Source organism: Musa acuminata, chromosome BXJ3-8 (assembly GCF_036884655.1).
Source record: "Musa acuminata AAA Group cultivar baxijiao chromosome BXJ3-8, Cavendish_Baxijiao_AAA, whole genome shotgun sequence".
Classification (NCBI taxonomy): domain Eukaryota; kingdom Viridiplantae; phylum Streptophyta; class Magnoliopsida; order Zingiberales; family Musaceae; genus Musa; species Musa acuminata.
The window spans coordinates 8,343,440-8,357,430 of NC_088356.1; the positions used below are offsets into that span (position 1 = coordinate 8,343,440).

The following is a 13,991-nucleotide window of genomic DNA, read 5'->3' on the forward strand; positions in this document are numbered from 1 at the left end:
TTAGATACGAATGCTATTCGAGATCAATGTAAACACGATCAGCAGGTGACCAATTGCTTTCGGCTTTGATCATAATTTGCATCTTGTTCTTTGAGTGTGGAGGGAGGATTCCGAAGCCACACCCATTCACAGGGAAAGCAATCGAAAGAGATAACTTCGTCAGTGGAGCATACAACATGAAAGAAAAAGGCATGCTTGGTTGGCCAAAACCAGTATTTCTACTCCCACAGAGCCTATAGTCTTCACCTCCTCAATTCTCCATCGTGCCTGCCACCAACCCGACCTCCATGGAAAGCACTAAGCGCGACCGGGACCGGGACCGCGACCGACTGCATACCCTGCGCCGCCCGCGCCGCCCCAGAATCCTTCACTGCGTAGCCATCACCGCAGTCAGCCTCCTTGCGCTCGTGGGGATTCTCGTACTAGTCTTCTGGCTCGTTGTCCGTCCCTCCTTGCTCAGGTGCTCCGTGGAAAAAGCCCACCTCCAGGGCTTCAACGTCACCGACAACGCCCTCAGTGCCACCTTCAACCTCACCCTGGAAGTTCACAACCCTAACCGCAAGGTCGCAGTGTACTTCGACCGGGTCGAAGTCGCTGTGTGGTACGACGGCCAGATGCTGGCTCTTAACGAGGTTGCACCATTCTACCAGCCGCGGCGGGACGTCAGGATGCTCAAGGTCGACCTGGTGGCCCGTTCGAGGCCGCTGCTTAGCTCGGTGGAGACGAGTCTAAAGCAGGACCGGTCGGCTGGGGAGGCGGCGGTGGAGGTGAGGATGAGGGCGATGGTCAGGTTCAAGGTGGGGCTGCTGAAGACCGACCACTACACACTGCGGGCCTACTGCTTGCCGGTGCTCGTGCGCTTCTCGTCGTCGGTGACGCAGTTTCAGAAGGTCTACTGCGACGTTTACATCTGAGGATTGCTTTCGACTTCATCGGTTCTTTTGATCTCAAACATTGTTTTCGTAGTAAATTGTTGATGTAAGCACGAGGATCGGATCAACTGCTTTGAGTTTATCTTAGTAGCTTACTTGAGATGAACTGAAGTCCGAATACAAGTGTTCTGCCTTAGCTGCTACGGGTTGCGAAATCACCCTTGAAATATTTCAAGGACGATTCAGCCCACCTGTCAGTGGTGGTGGAGCCCTTCAATCCATCCTAGGTGTATGTCGTGGGAGATGGAAACTGTACATTTGCTATCCCATTCGGTGGGCTGTCATTTATGGGAGCATCATGCAAATGTTGACAGCTTTCTATAAGTTATAATTAATTAGGGGCGAAATTAAAAAAAAAATGCATTTTAAAAATTTCTTGAGTATGACTACTTTGAAAATTTTCAAAATAACACTACACAATCTTGTGAAGAGATTATTTTATTTATTTTTTCATCGATCCGTTTTTACTTTCATCGTTATATTGCCACCATCCTCGTGCGAACGCTCGTTGTCACTCATAACCTCTTGCTTTTGTTTTGTTTATAACTCTTGCATGAGGATTGATCACCTTCATCCGCTATATTTAGAGATGCCCTATCAATTATAGCCCTTATAGCCCTCTCATATGAGGGGTGTCCATCCCGCTCCATCATGCACCGGCTCATCTCCTATTGGTTTTGAATGAGCATCATCATCCTAATCCTTAAACCTTAAACCGTGCGTATGATCAGGATGGAGGTAATTGTCGATGAGCTCCGTTGGGCGGAGGCTGGATGTAGGGGGCAACTAATGGAAGGATAAAATTATTATTTTTAAAAAAATATTATTTAAATAATTAAATAAAAACGCTATGTAAAAAATTTTAAAAATAAGAATTTTTTTTCCCATTGAATTCGCCGATTAATTAGCCGAAAGCATCACAATAATCGCGATCCGGTTCGGCGAACAAAGTCGATGTACACATACCCGTCGGGCCCGTACGTCCTACCAGTAAGTAGGACCCACAGCTACAGCCCGGGTTAGTGAGATGGCCACGTCAGATGAAAACGTTGTTGGGAAAAGTTTTGGTACGAAGAAGAATTAGCCTCTCTCCAATCATCCGCGACGGGCTTGGAATGAGCGCAAGCCTTTCCGCGACCCATGTTGGTCGCGATCCGGAACAAGGCCCCGAGTCCTCTCCCTTTGTGCTTCGACGAGTAGCCGTCCGCCGTCGCGGGTTCAACTTACCTTGTCCTTATCCGCCCGTCCATTTCGAAGATGACGAACCGGCTCTCAATGTCTGGGGGAGGGTGGTTGGAGCGGATCCGAGCGCAGGAAGGCCAGCGACCGTCTGATGTGCCACCGCGTCCCACACCGAAGCTGCCGACTGGGTCGCAAAGTTACATCGCCTCGAAGCCTCCTCATCGAATAATTTAGTGATCAAATAGTATGAGCAAAAACTAAACAAAAGGAGAAAGAGAAAGCGTTGTCTCTTTCTTGCTCGTCTCCCACGCCCAGGCGGAGAGGCGAGGAGAGCGAGGCGAATCCGTCTCCTTTCTCGCGCTTCCAAAGGCTCCTCTCCTTCCCGATCGAGTAGAGGGCAACTGGGTTCGATCGTCAGGGGGAGGAGGAGGAGGAATCAAGAAGCGGGTAGAAGATGTTCAAGCTGCATCGGCACAGGTCCGACAGATTCGGGGAGAAGGTCGAGTTCAAGCTCTCCAATCTACAGGCCATCAAGGTGCTCCTGATGTTTCTTTACCCAATCTGATGTAGTTAGGCTTTCTTAATGCTTCTTTTGTTCGAGTCGTCGCTGAAGCGAGGAATGTGCCACAGTTTTGCGATCTGGTTTTATTATGCCCATCAATAATTCGTGTGATTCTCTTACGCTTGTGGATTGTAGTTTGACTTCCTGTACATGGTGGTTGACCGCGATTCTCAGAGAAAGAAACGCGACTGAGCCATGGATTGGGTCAATTATTATCGAATTTTTCTCTGATTGGTATTGATTAGAAATTTGAAGCCATGAGCATTCCATCTTATGATGATGAATTGTTAATTTGCCTTTCTTACTACAACGGCTTATTCAGCTATCGGGCCTTTAAAGTTTTAAATCTGCTAACAACCAGCTTCGCAAAACAAAATCGAGAACCGCAAGAGAAATGCAGAAGCCAAAGTTGCTGGAAGCATTCGTGAATTAACATTTGAATTTGGTAGAATACTTGAAATTACTGGCATAGATCCCTTCCCAAATTTGACATTTGTGACCACAGCTTGTAGAAATATTTTGCTGCCTTTGCCTAATGCTAATTGAGAAGTACAGATTTTTTCTAGAGTGATGATGGCATCACTTATTTATGGAACTTTTGAACAATTACTTGTTCTGTTGGGGAGGATGTTTCCACCACGCAGCCCATTTGCATGCTTTTATTTTGAGTAGTTAGTAGTATGCCCATATCTGAATGTAAAAAATTAACTAGAATCTTAAATCTGATATTACACTAATTGTGACATTAACAATAGTGGTAATGAGTAGTTTCAAATTTAGAGATGATGAAGGCCTATTATAAATGGTGAACTGGTTATGGAGCTTCCCCTTTGCACAAGTGCAGATTAGTGAGGCACCACCTTGTTTTGAGCTCTTCATATTGGCCTCTAAAATTCTACATAATATTTCCCTCTGTTTTTCCTCCTTTGTTTTTCCTGTTATATGGTGTTCATATTTGCAAATTTTGCATGCAAGACCTAGTCTAATCATAACAAAGTATATGCCTCTTTGAAAAGCAGTAAATACGATCTCATACATCTGTTAATTTTATGCTTTATATTAACTTTCCTGAATGAATTGGAAAAGCTTGCATTTGATGCTCTTCTTTAATCATACAGGTTCCTAGAGGATGGGAGAAACTTTTTCTTTCTATTGTGTCAGTAGATTCTGGAAAAACGATTGCTAAAACCGGCAAATCTACAGTAAGAAGCGGAAATTGTCAGTGGACTGGAACAGAATCTATATGGGTGTCCCAAGATGATGTGTCTAAAGAGCTTGAAGAATGTCACTTTAAAATTGTGGTTTCCCCGGTCTGACACATAACTTTTCTTATCTTTCCGTTGAAAATATATCTTATTATTATTATTATTACTTTTATCTTATAATTATTACTTAAAATTTCCTTAGGATCATGATAGTGAATGGTTTACACTCTGTTTCAGTGGCTCGAAATTAGTGAAAGCATATACTCAGATTAAATTCTTGTGCAGGCTTCTGCTAGATCTATCATTCTTGGTGAGGTTACCTTGAATGTAGCAGATTATCTGGGTAAGGAAGAATCTGGCCCTCTCTTCCTTCCATTAAAGAAGTGTGATTCTGGGACAACTTTACAGGTGAAAATTACTTTGACTAGATGTTGATGCTTTGCCTTACATGACTAAAATTGTGAAGATTCTTTATGTTTCAATGTAACATGTGAATAGTTATCCAAGTCTTTTGTTTTATCGAATAAGTTTGAAGGACTTAAATCATTCACTTTCTCATGTACTAGGAATATTGTAGCAATCATCTATCATGCTACAGCTGATCAATGAATTTTTGCCTACTCAATTTGTATCCTTCAGGATGTTGACAGAACTTAGTGCATTGGAAGGATGCAAATGTGTAATGCCAAAATTTGTTGGTCATGTTACTCTTTTGATGCCTAAAAGGAGTAATCAGTTCGTTAGACCTCTGTGTAAATGTTGTTATGGGATATAATCTGGTTTCAACATATAATATATTACAAATTTTATTCCCTAAGGATTGTTCTGTTAGTATTAGTTGTTACAAAGAGGTCATAACTTCAGATATCATTCAAAACATACCCCATAATGATAATATACATACATACATACATACATACATACATACATACATACATACATATATATATATATATATATATTCTCTGCATTATATTTGTTAACATTGTATAGACAGTACAGCAGTACAGTCTTTTTTAAAGAAGCCTTTGGAATACGAAGACCTGAGGAAATGTATATACTATGATGTACAGAAAAATGATGGATTGACTAATATAGTAGGAAGTACTGCTTTCTTCCTATTTGTTGTTGATGTGTAGCTGATGACTAAGAAACTAGCTAATTTCGAATTTGTTTGTTACATCAATGTGGATATCTAAACCTAAGAACTGTAATTTATATAGTCCTCAAGTAATCACTTACACTTTTTTATTTGCATACTAATGCCATTTTCCGGTTAATTTGTTGTCCTTCCTACATCGTGCAGACAATACTTTTATTGACCTAGTGTCTTCTTGGATGCCTAGAATATTTGAAGCCATTAAAATTGCTGATTTTGAAGTTTGGCAATGACATTATTTTCTACTCCCTTTAATTTACAGGTCAAAATTCAGTGTGTGACCCCAAAATCAAAATTCAGGTTCAGTGGTTCTTTTAATTGTTGCAAATGAGTTTCTACTATACCACAATGTACCTGTACAAGTTGCTAATGATGTATTTGCTTCAGGGTTGGAAAATCTTGGAAAGATACAACTTCTCATCTTGAAGATCACAGTAATATTGATGACCTGGACAGCAAGTCAGATGGATCTGACAATTTATTCAATAGGAATCTTGGATCTTCTTCAAGTAATCATTTGGCTAATACTTCCTATCCAGAAGAACCTGGAAATAGGGTGATTCTTATGCACAAAGTTATTATTATTTTTTGCTTAGGAAAAGTAGCTTCATGCTAAATTTTTCCACCAACTATTTCATTTATTTTATTTTTAACAACAATAGCTAGACAGATGTGCAACTCTATATGTTCTAGTACTTATCATAAAACACTTTGATATTTATAGGTGATTACAATCCAACCCTTTACCCTTCCAGTTATGCTCTCAAAGTTTGAAAACATTTTCTTGCAGACAAATTTGCAAATTTTGGTTGTACAAGATAAAAAAAGTTTGAAAACATCTTCTAGAAAGTTATGCTTTTAATTCATCCGGATTTCTCTCCAAGGCTAATATTATATAACTTTTTTTACCAGTTTTCACTTTTATTAGTTGTGTCTACTTTTGTTGCATATTCACAGGTCCATGTCTTTCTGCAGGAGACATGCTTCTCAGCATCGGGGTCACATCGTAGTTCTGACTCAGGGGATAGCTTTGGTCGGACAGCTTTTTCCCCGAAAAACAGCTTGAATGGGGGTCAATACATTGGAAGACTAGATTCATCAGGTTCACAGATTAGTGCAACTTATAGTACAGGTCCTGGAGATGAGCTTTTGAGATCAAATCCATCATCTTTCAATTCTAGGGCCTCAGGTTCTTCATTGCATACCAATAATTGGCAAGACATTACTCAACGGACTTCTAATAATGGACTTGCAACACCATCATTAAGGCCCACTGGTTCTTCAAAGGATCTTCTTGAAGCTTCTGAAGAAATAGAGGAACTCCATGATGAAGTTAAGATGTGGGAGAGACATTCTCGGCAGTTGAAACTTGATCTTGAGATTTTAAAGAAGGAAATTTCTGAGAAATCCAAGCATCAGGCAGACCTGGACAGGCAGCTTTCAGCTGCACACAATGAACGTGATTCTTTAAAGCAAGAAGTTAAACATCTGAAAGCAGCATTGGAGGAGTCAATGTCAAATAGAACTGATGTTAGCAATGTGAAAAATGAAGATATGGTTCGTGTGCAGATGGAACTGGAGGATGAGCTGAACTTTCAGAAAGATTCCAATGTCAACTTAACTCAACAACTGAAGAAAACCCAAGAATCAAACATTGAGCTTGTTGCTATTCTTCAGGAGTTAGAAGAGATCACAGAGAAACAGAAGTTGGAACTAGCTAACCTTTCACAACAGAACCATGTAGATAAACATGAAGGACACAGGAGTCAGAAATCTTTTGACAATGAGGCTGAATGGGAGAGAAAACTAGCCCTGAAAGAAGAAGAAATTGCTATACTGGAGGAGAAGTTGTCCAATATTGCCAACAATGATAAAATGTCTAGTGGACGTAATCCTGACCTGATAAGAGAAGTTGAGGTCCTTACAAGTAAAGTAAATGAGTTAGAAAGGGATTGTGCCGAACTTACAGATGAAAACCTAGATCTCATATTTAAGTTGAAGGAATTAAGCAAGGACGTCAGAAAAGGAAACCATACACATGGTTCTAGGTCTACAGATTTTCATGATCATATTTCATCTAATAATTCTGAGTACGAAAATGGCTTGCTCATATCACAAATCCATGACTTTGAGGATGAACTAATTAGGAAGGAGGCCATGTGTGGTCCATTATCAAGTAAGCTCAAGGACCTTGAGAAAGTATCTGCTGATCTCGAGAGAGAATTACAACATTATAAGGATGAAGCTAGTGATCTTGAGATAAGGCTCCACCAAAGACAAAGGAAATTAGAAGAAAAGGACCTAGAGTTATACAATCTACAGCAAAAAATTAAATCAAGCCTCGAAACTGACTTGGAAGGTTTCAACACTTTTGCTATGAAAGGATTTGAAGAAGTTGAGTCATTTGGCTGCTCAGATATGCAAAATGTTGTGTCTGAAATGGATAAACAAATTCGTCTTGCTCTAACTCAAGTTAGAAGCTTGCACTCTAATGATAGTTCTGATGCAGATAAAGCACGTGGTAGTGATATTGATCTTACATTTCCTGGTGTAGATCATATCGATCAGAAAAATCAGTTAGAGTGTATTACAAAAAGTTTACATGAGTTGAATGCTTTATTAAGAGAGAACGTTGTAAGATGCAACCCGATATCTCGAGGTGCAAGTTCTGGTCTCAGCCAGAGAAGTTCAAATGATACAGAAGCTCCAGAGCAGCTAAAAGATGAAAGTTCTACAACACAAGAACCTGAAGATGAGTTCCAGTCTACCTTGTTGCTAAAGGAAAAAGAGATAGATAGACTTGGACATTCTAACAAAGAGCTAGCAGATCTTATTAGCAGTCTTCAGAAAGAGAAATGTCAACTGGAGGAAGATTTGGCTTCTTTACGTCAAGAAAACATTGATAACTCAAAATACTTGCAAGACATGGAGCATGATTTGCTGGTGCTTACTGGTAGTGTGGAATCACATGTTTCTGTTAATAAAACTCTTGAAAGAAAGTCAGTGGAACTTGAAAGTTGCAACAAAGAGCTGGAATTGCATGTTTCTGAGCTTGAACAAGAAAATGTAAAATTAGCAGAACGCATCTCTGGGTTAGAAGCCCAACTAAGATATTTGACAAATGAGAAAGAATCTAATCGATTGGAACTGGAAGGTACTCGATCACTTGCTGCTGATTTGAAAGATGAAGTTGAACAACAGAAAGCTGAAATGGAGATGCAGAAAGCAGAACTAAAACAAAAGCTACAAGAGACACAAAAGCGCTTATCAGTGGCTCTAGAGGAGTCAGATTATTCAAGCAGATCAAACTCAAAACTACAAGCTACAATTGCAAGTCTCATTGAAGAGTGCAGCTCTCTTCAGAAACTCAATGGAGATTTAAAGAAGCAGAAACTGGAGTTTCATGAACGCATTACACATCTTGAAATTGAATTAGATGAATCCAAAAAGAAAAACTTCGATTTTTGCAAGCAAGTTGATCTTTTAGAAATAAAACTTTCTTTGCTGCAAAAAGATGTTGCACTGAAGGAGAAGTCACTACTGTCACAACTTGAGCACATTTTTCAAGATCATAAGGAGCATGAAGAAAGAATAGATAAGGCACACAGTTTGTTAAATAAGATTGAATTGGAAAAAACAGTTGAAGTAGAGAACCTCAGGAAAGAGATGTCTAACCTTACTGCACAAATGTCATCAAATCATGATGACCAAGAAAAAATAACATCAGATGCAGTGCATGAAGCATCTATCCTGCGTTCAGATAAAGTTAAACTTGAATGTAGTCTTCAGGAAGTCAATTCAAAAGCTAAGCTGTACGAGACTGACTTACAAACTCTCCGGCAAGAGTCCAAGAATAAGATTCAAGGATTAGTTGATTTGCTTAATGCTTCTAAACAGAGTGAGGAAATGTTAATGGCTGACATTGAGCATATACAACGAACAATGGACAGTGTCAAATCTAGTGAAGAGAAACATAGAAAAATGGTAAATGATTTAGAGTTGAAGCTTAAATCTTCTGATTATGAAAAACAGCAAGTAATGGAAGAGAGCACTGGGTTAAAACTTCAATTGCAAAAGTTGTCTGAACTTCAGAATTCAGTCTTAGACCTTAAAGGCTCTCTTGATGGGGCAGACTTTGAAAAGCGAAAACTGGAGGAGTTGTTGAAGTCAGTGTCGGAAGAATATGAAGAACTGAAAGCAGAGAAAGTTTCCTTGACAGAGAAAGTTTCTAATATGCAGAAGGCTTTATGTAATAGTGAAGATGACAGGCGCAGTAGAGTTGTTTTGCAAGAAAAACTTTTGAGGTTGGAAAGTGACCTTTCAATAAAAGAAGCATCTTATGCCCAGGAAGCAGAGTTTAAGAATGAACTTAATCGGATAAAGCGGACTAACAGTGAGTACCAAAGAAAGGTTCAAAGTCTTGAGCAGGAAAATCTTGAGTTAATGAAGAAAGTTCAGATAATGGAGAAGGATCTCATGCTGAGAAAAGCATCCTGCCAGGATGAGAAAGTTAGTAGTGAGGTAAGTGTTCAATATCTTATTGTCTTTATAGGAACATTTTAATATAATATTCATATCTGTTTTGAATTAAAGGAGCTTTAGTATTTATTTGCCTATTTCTTTTAGGAGTATAGTGTATATTTTGATGAAAATGGATTTGCTTTTAGCTTTCATAAGTGTGCGATATAGCAATCGGGTGTAACAATACAACTATTAGGTAACAAATGGGTATTGAAAAAAGCTTGAAAATGAACTATGAGAGACTTGTTCTATGGAAGAAAAATAGTAGGTTAAAATTAAATACAACAATAACAACAAAGCCGTAAGTCTCAACTATTTGGGGTCGGCTACATGGATCTCTTGTCACCATTGAGATATGTAAAAGGTCATATATTTAGTTAAGTTCAGAATACTTAAATCTTTATTTATAATTTTTATTAAAGTCTTTTTAGGTCTTCCTATCTCTCTTCGTACTACTAACATTAATCATTTTACCTCTTTTGACTCTCGCATCTGGAGATCTTCTAAGCACATATCTATATCATCTTAAACGATTTTCTCTCATCTTATCCTTTATTGAAGTGATACCTAATTGTTTACAAATAAAAATATTTCATTTACTATCTTTTCTAGTAACTCCACACATCCACCTCAACATTCCAATTTCGACAACACAAACTTTTTGTATATGTTGTTTGTTAACTATCCAACACTCGGATCTATTCTATGTCTAAGCTTCTACTCTTTCTTTCTCATTTTGTGCTTTATTCTACCTATTAAAAATAGTTGGTAGAATAAAGCACAAAATAAGAAAGAAAGAGTAGAGGCTTAGTAGACATGGAAAACCTTATTTTCATTAATAACAATTGACTGCTTGTATTTTTTTCTACCAAGAGGCCCATTAAATTTAGACCTCCACAAGACCTGAATCCTTAAGAGTAAATCTTGATTCAAACCTATTGAGTCAACTTGACTTGTTTAGATAGAACATTGTGTTCATACTTCACAGTACGTTCCAAGTTAAGAAATCTTGTCTGCCATTTTGGTTTGGGTTGGATCTGATTGAGCCAAATTTAGGTAAGAATTTTCTTGATGGTGTGATTCAACCCTATCCAATCCATCCTGACTTGGACCATTTTCTTCAAAAAGACAACGTAAGATGTGTCATGATCTTCCAACCTAGGCCTGATCAGCCAGCTTTATAAGTTAGGTTCTGGTTAAGAAATCTTGACACGTTGATGACTCTGTTTTGGTTTGGATCAGCTGGTTGTGACTGTATATGCCCTTACTATTCCATCTTAGACATATCCGGCACATTCTTAGTCCTATCTTTACTAAACTTAGATTATATTCAGGCATAGTTTAGGAGATAGGAGTGTTAAGAGTTCATAACTCCATAAAAGCTCACATACAAAGCACCTAGAATTTTCTCCTGAACCGAGTAAGAAACTCACTTCGCTCAGCCGAACCAGGTGAATATTTCATGGCCTGATCCTCCTGAAAAATAAAATGAAATCATAGGCTCCTATGCTGGGAGCATTTTGAGCAATATGTGTTCACATATACTTTGGCTTTTGTAGTTGTCAGTTAGCATGATCGATTTTGCATATAATTTCCATCATCAGAAAGCTAAATTTACTAAAAGAATTTCACTTTGCATGATGGATTCTCATTTCTTAGGATGACGATAAGCCGCATAGCCATCTTGAAGGGCCACATTGCAGTAAGGAAGTTCACGAGCCAGAGAGACTGTTACTTGAAACCAAACATGCTGATGCTGTGGAGGCAGATAATATGGATGAAGTGCAACATAAAAGGTAAGCAATATCAAATATCTTGTTATGCTTTTGCTATTATTTGATTCAGCTTACATCTTATCATTTATCTACCAAAAATATGATTGATATTCTACTTCATTAAGAAGCATGAAGGCAAACATAAAACCTAGCAATCATGATGTTGATCGACTATGTTTTCATCGACCAAGTTCCAACCTGAATAACTGCACTAGGATGGACATTTCTGAAATAATCTTGACAACACTAGCCATATTTGAACAAAACATTACAAGAACATGCCTGCGACTGTCAATGATCTTGTAATGATTTTGTATTGGTGATTGAAATGCTGTGGTACCTCAATTCTTGATTCTGATCTCAACAATTATGTGTAGCATGTTTACTAGAAAATCAGTGATGCATGTTGGTGGTAACTATCTCCACAACTGCCATCATTGAATGCCAGTTTTAATCGCAAACCACGGTACGGCTAAAAATGGTTTTCCTCATCTTGAGAGGTTTCATTTGTTGAGTATCCGTGTGAAGTTTTCTGTTGAAGCACTAACGAGTCATCACGGTACATACCTTATCCAGCTTGTAAATGAACACAGAGCAATGGAAGTGAATAATCTGAATGCATTCTGGATTAGACCTTGAAAGTCATTTCAATTACAAATCAAACAATTACGTTTTCAAAGTACTTGCAAGAGGATTTTGAATCTACCTTGAGGATTGGAGAACCTTAAATAAATTGCATGCAGGAATCTAATAGTGCCAAAGGTGATTGAGATCCCCCTGATTTGCTACAGGTAATCATTTCGATGGTGACAGTGGGGCTTTTTAAGAAAAAAATATTAGCATACCTTTTAATATTAGAGACAATTCTGTCCTGGTAAAGAGAATTTGACCGAAAAATATTTGAAGGAGTTTAGGTTGCATCTCAGAGTATTTAAAGTATTGATTGTTGAAAGGCCTCTTATCCAAGACATATACTGCAAGGATACCATAACAGGAAGATATGTGCCCATTAATACTCTATACACCCGCTCACTCTTTTAGCATGTGAAATGTTTAAATCATAATCCTGACACAAGCACCAGTTACAGAAACTGCATGCTTCCTGTAACAAGTTCACTTATTGCTCCTCTCACTTCACCTTGTCACATAGCTTTAGCCATAGGTAGTGGAAATATATTCAGCAAGTATTATATATTGTCTTTCGAGTGGTAATTTTGTAGGAATTTCTTTACTGCCTCCCCACCCCCTCCCTCTTCTTTTTTCCCGTGTACAAATTGTTTCTTATTTTTCTCTGGTGAATAAATTGTGTGCAGAGTCGTCTCAGGGAAGGAAGCTGATCACCTTCTAAAGAACAATGTGAATGAGCACACAGATAAGATATCCTCTTTAGAGGCAGAACTAAGAGAGATGAAAGAACGGTATCTTAATATGAGCCTTCGATATGCCGAAGTGGAGGCTCAGCGTGAGGGCCTGGTGATGCAGTTGAAGTCTATGAAAAAGGAGAAAAGGTGGTTCTCATGAAACTCTCATTCGTGACCACATCTTCCCCCTGCCTAGACTACTTGGCATTCTTTTTCCTGTAGTTTCTGTGTATGCCATTCATCAAAGTCAATAAATTTACCCCTCTTTTGTTAATTTATATTAGAGTATCTAAGTAGGTATCCTAATTTAAGACTTGTGGAGAAACTTTATTGTATAGAGAAACGATTATGATCTCTTGAATGTTAGTGTCAAAGTTCAAGAACTGATATCCCATTCAAATTGAGCAACATAATTTTGGTCTATTAAGTACTTAAAAGCTATATGATCATCTCTAGAGTATTTATGTTCATTAATTTTGACACCATCTGGGCATCAACTGATACGAGGTTTTTCGCTAATCCGATGTCTAGATAACTGATAAGATCCTAAAGTCTTATCGTAAAATAAATGAAAGAAATGATAATACTCTGATACCAAATGATAAGATCCTAAAGTTTTATCGTAAAAGAAATGAAAGAAATGATAAGGCTCTGATACTAAATGGTAAGACTCTAAGATCTTATCGTAAAAGAAATCAATGAAATATTATTCCAGTTTGTTATGACAAACTCTAGGAGGTCGATTCCCTCGAAGTGATCAAGGAGATCGATCCCCTTGAAGCGATCAAGGAGGTCGATCCTCTCAAAGCGATCATTATCATTCCCTTTTCTCCCCTTTCTCGATCCCCTCGAAGCGATTATTATCATTCTCTTTTCTCTTTTTTCTTTCACGATAAAATCTTATGGTAGTATCAGAGCTTTACCATTTGGTATCAGAGCCTTATCATTTTTTTATTTCTTTTACGATAAAACCTTAGGGTTTTACCAATAATATTAATATATAGATAAATTAAAAAGAGATTGTTTAAGAGTATAAGAGAAATCTTATTGTTGTACTAAGTTCCATTCTCGTACTAAGAGTAGTAAGCATAACCCCCAAAAAGAAGATACATGTGTACTATTGATCGACCATAAACTATATTTAGGATAGTACATGAATTTGGACAAAATGGGAAATTGTAGGAAAAGAAAGTGTTAAGAATTAGCTTTATGAAAGGAATGTTCTCAATATAAATCTTGCTATAAATATTTTGCATCTCAGTGAGAAAAGGAATGTCGAGGGAATCCATCTTCA

The 13,991-nt window shown here is 38.2% G+C and overlaps 2 protein-coding genes across 2 annotated transcripts; both read left to right on the plus strand.

Annotated features, from left to right (window-relative positions):
* The first annotated feature begins 212 nt into the window (after positions 1-212).
* On the plus strand, positions 213-1,257 carry LOC103993245 (NDR1/HIN1-like protein 10). Its single transcript, XM_009413233.3, has one exon. It carries the CDS (start codon positions 288-290, stop codon positions 912-914), a length of 627 nt encoding a protein of 208 aa, XP_009411508.2. The 5' UTR covers positions 213-287; the 3' UTR covers positions 915-1,257.
* Positions 1,258-2,346: 1,089 nt separating this feature from the next.
* On the plus strand, positions 2,347-13,110 carry LOC103993244 (uncharacterized). Its single transcript, XM_009413232.2, has 8 exons — positions 2,347-2,649; positions 3,795-3,986; positions 4,167-4,289; positions 5,303-5,340; positions 5,428-5,596; positions 6,016-9,561; positions 11,221-11,357; positions 12,650-13,110. Exons 1-8 carry the CDS (start codon positions 2,569-2,571, stop codon positions 12,855-12,857), a joined length of 4,494 nt encoding a protein of 1,497 aa, XP_009411507.2. The 5' UTR covers positions 2,347-2,568; the 3' UTR covers positions 12,858-13,110.
* The last annotated feature ends 881 nt before the right edge of the window (positions 13,111-13,991 follow it).

Bases quoted from the DNA above. Each gene is read 5' to 3' on its own strand.
- LOC103993245 (XM_009413233.3), top strand. From the start codon at position 288: ATGGAAAGCACTAAGCGCGACCGGGACCGGGACCGCGACCGACTGCAT.
- LOC103993244 (XM_009413232.2), top strand. From the start codon at position 2,569: ATGTTCAAGCTGCATCGGCACAGGTCCGACAGATTCGGGGAGAAGGTC. The intron at 2,650-3,794 runs GTGCTCCTGATG...TTAATCATACAG, and splicing joins CCAATCTACAGGCCATCAAG to GTTCCTAGAGGATGGGAGAA. The intron at 5,341-5,427 runs GTTCAGTGGTTC...TATTTGCTTCAG, and splicing joins ACCCCAAAATCAAAATTCAG to GGTTGGAAAATCTTGGAAAG.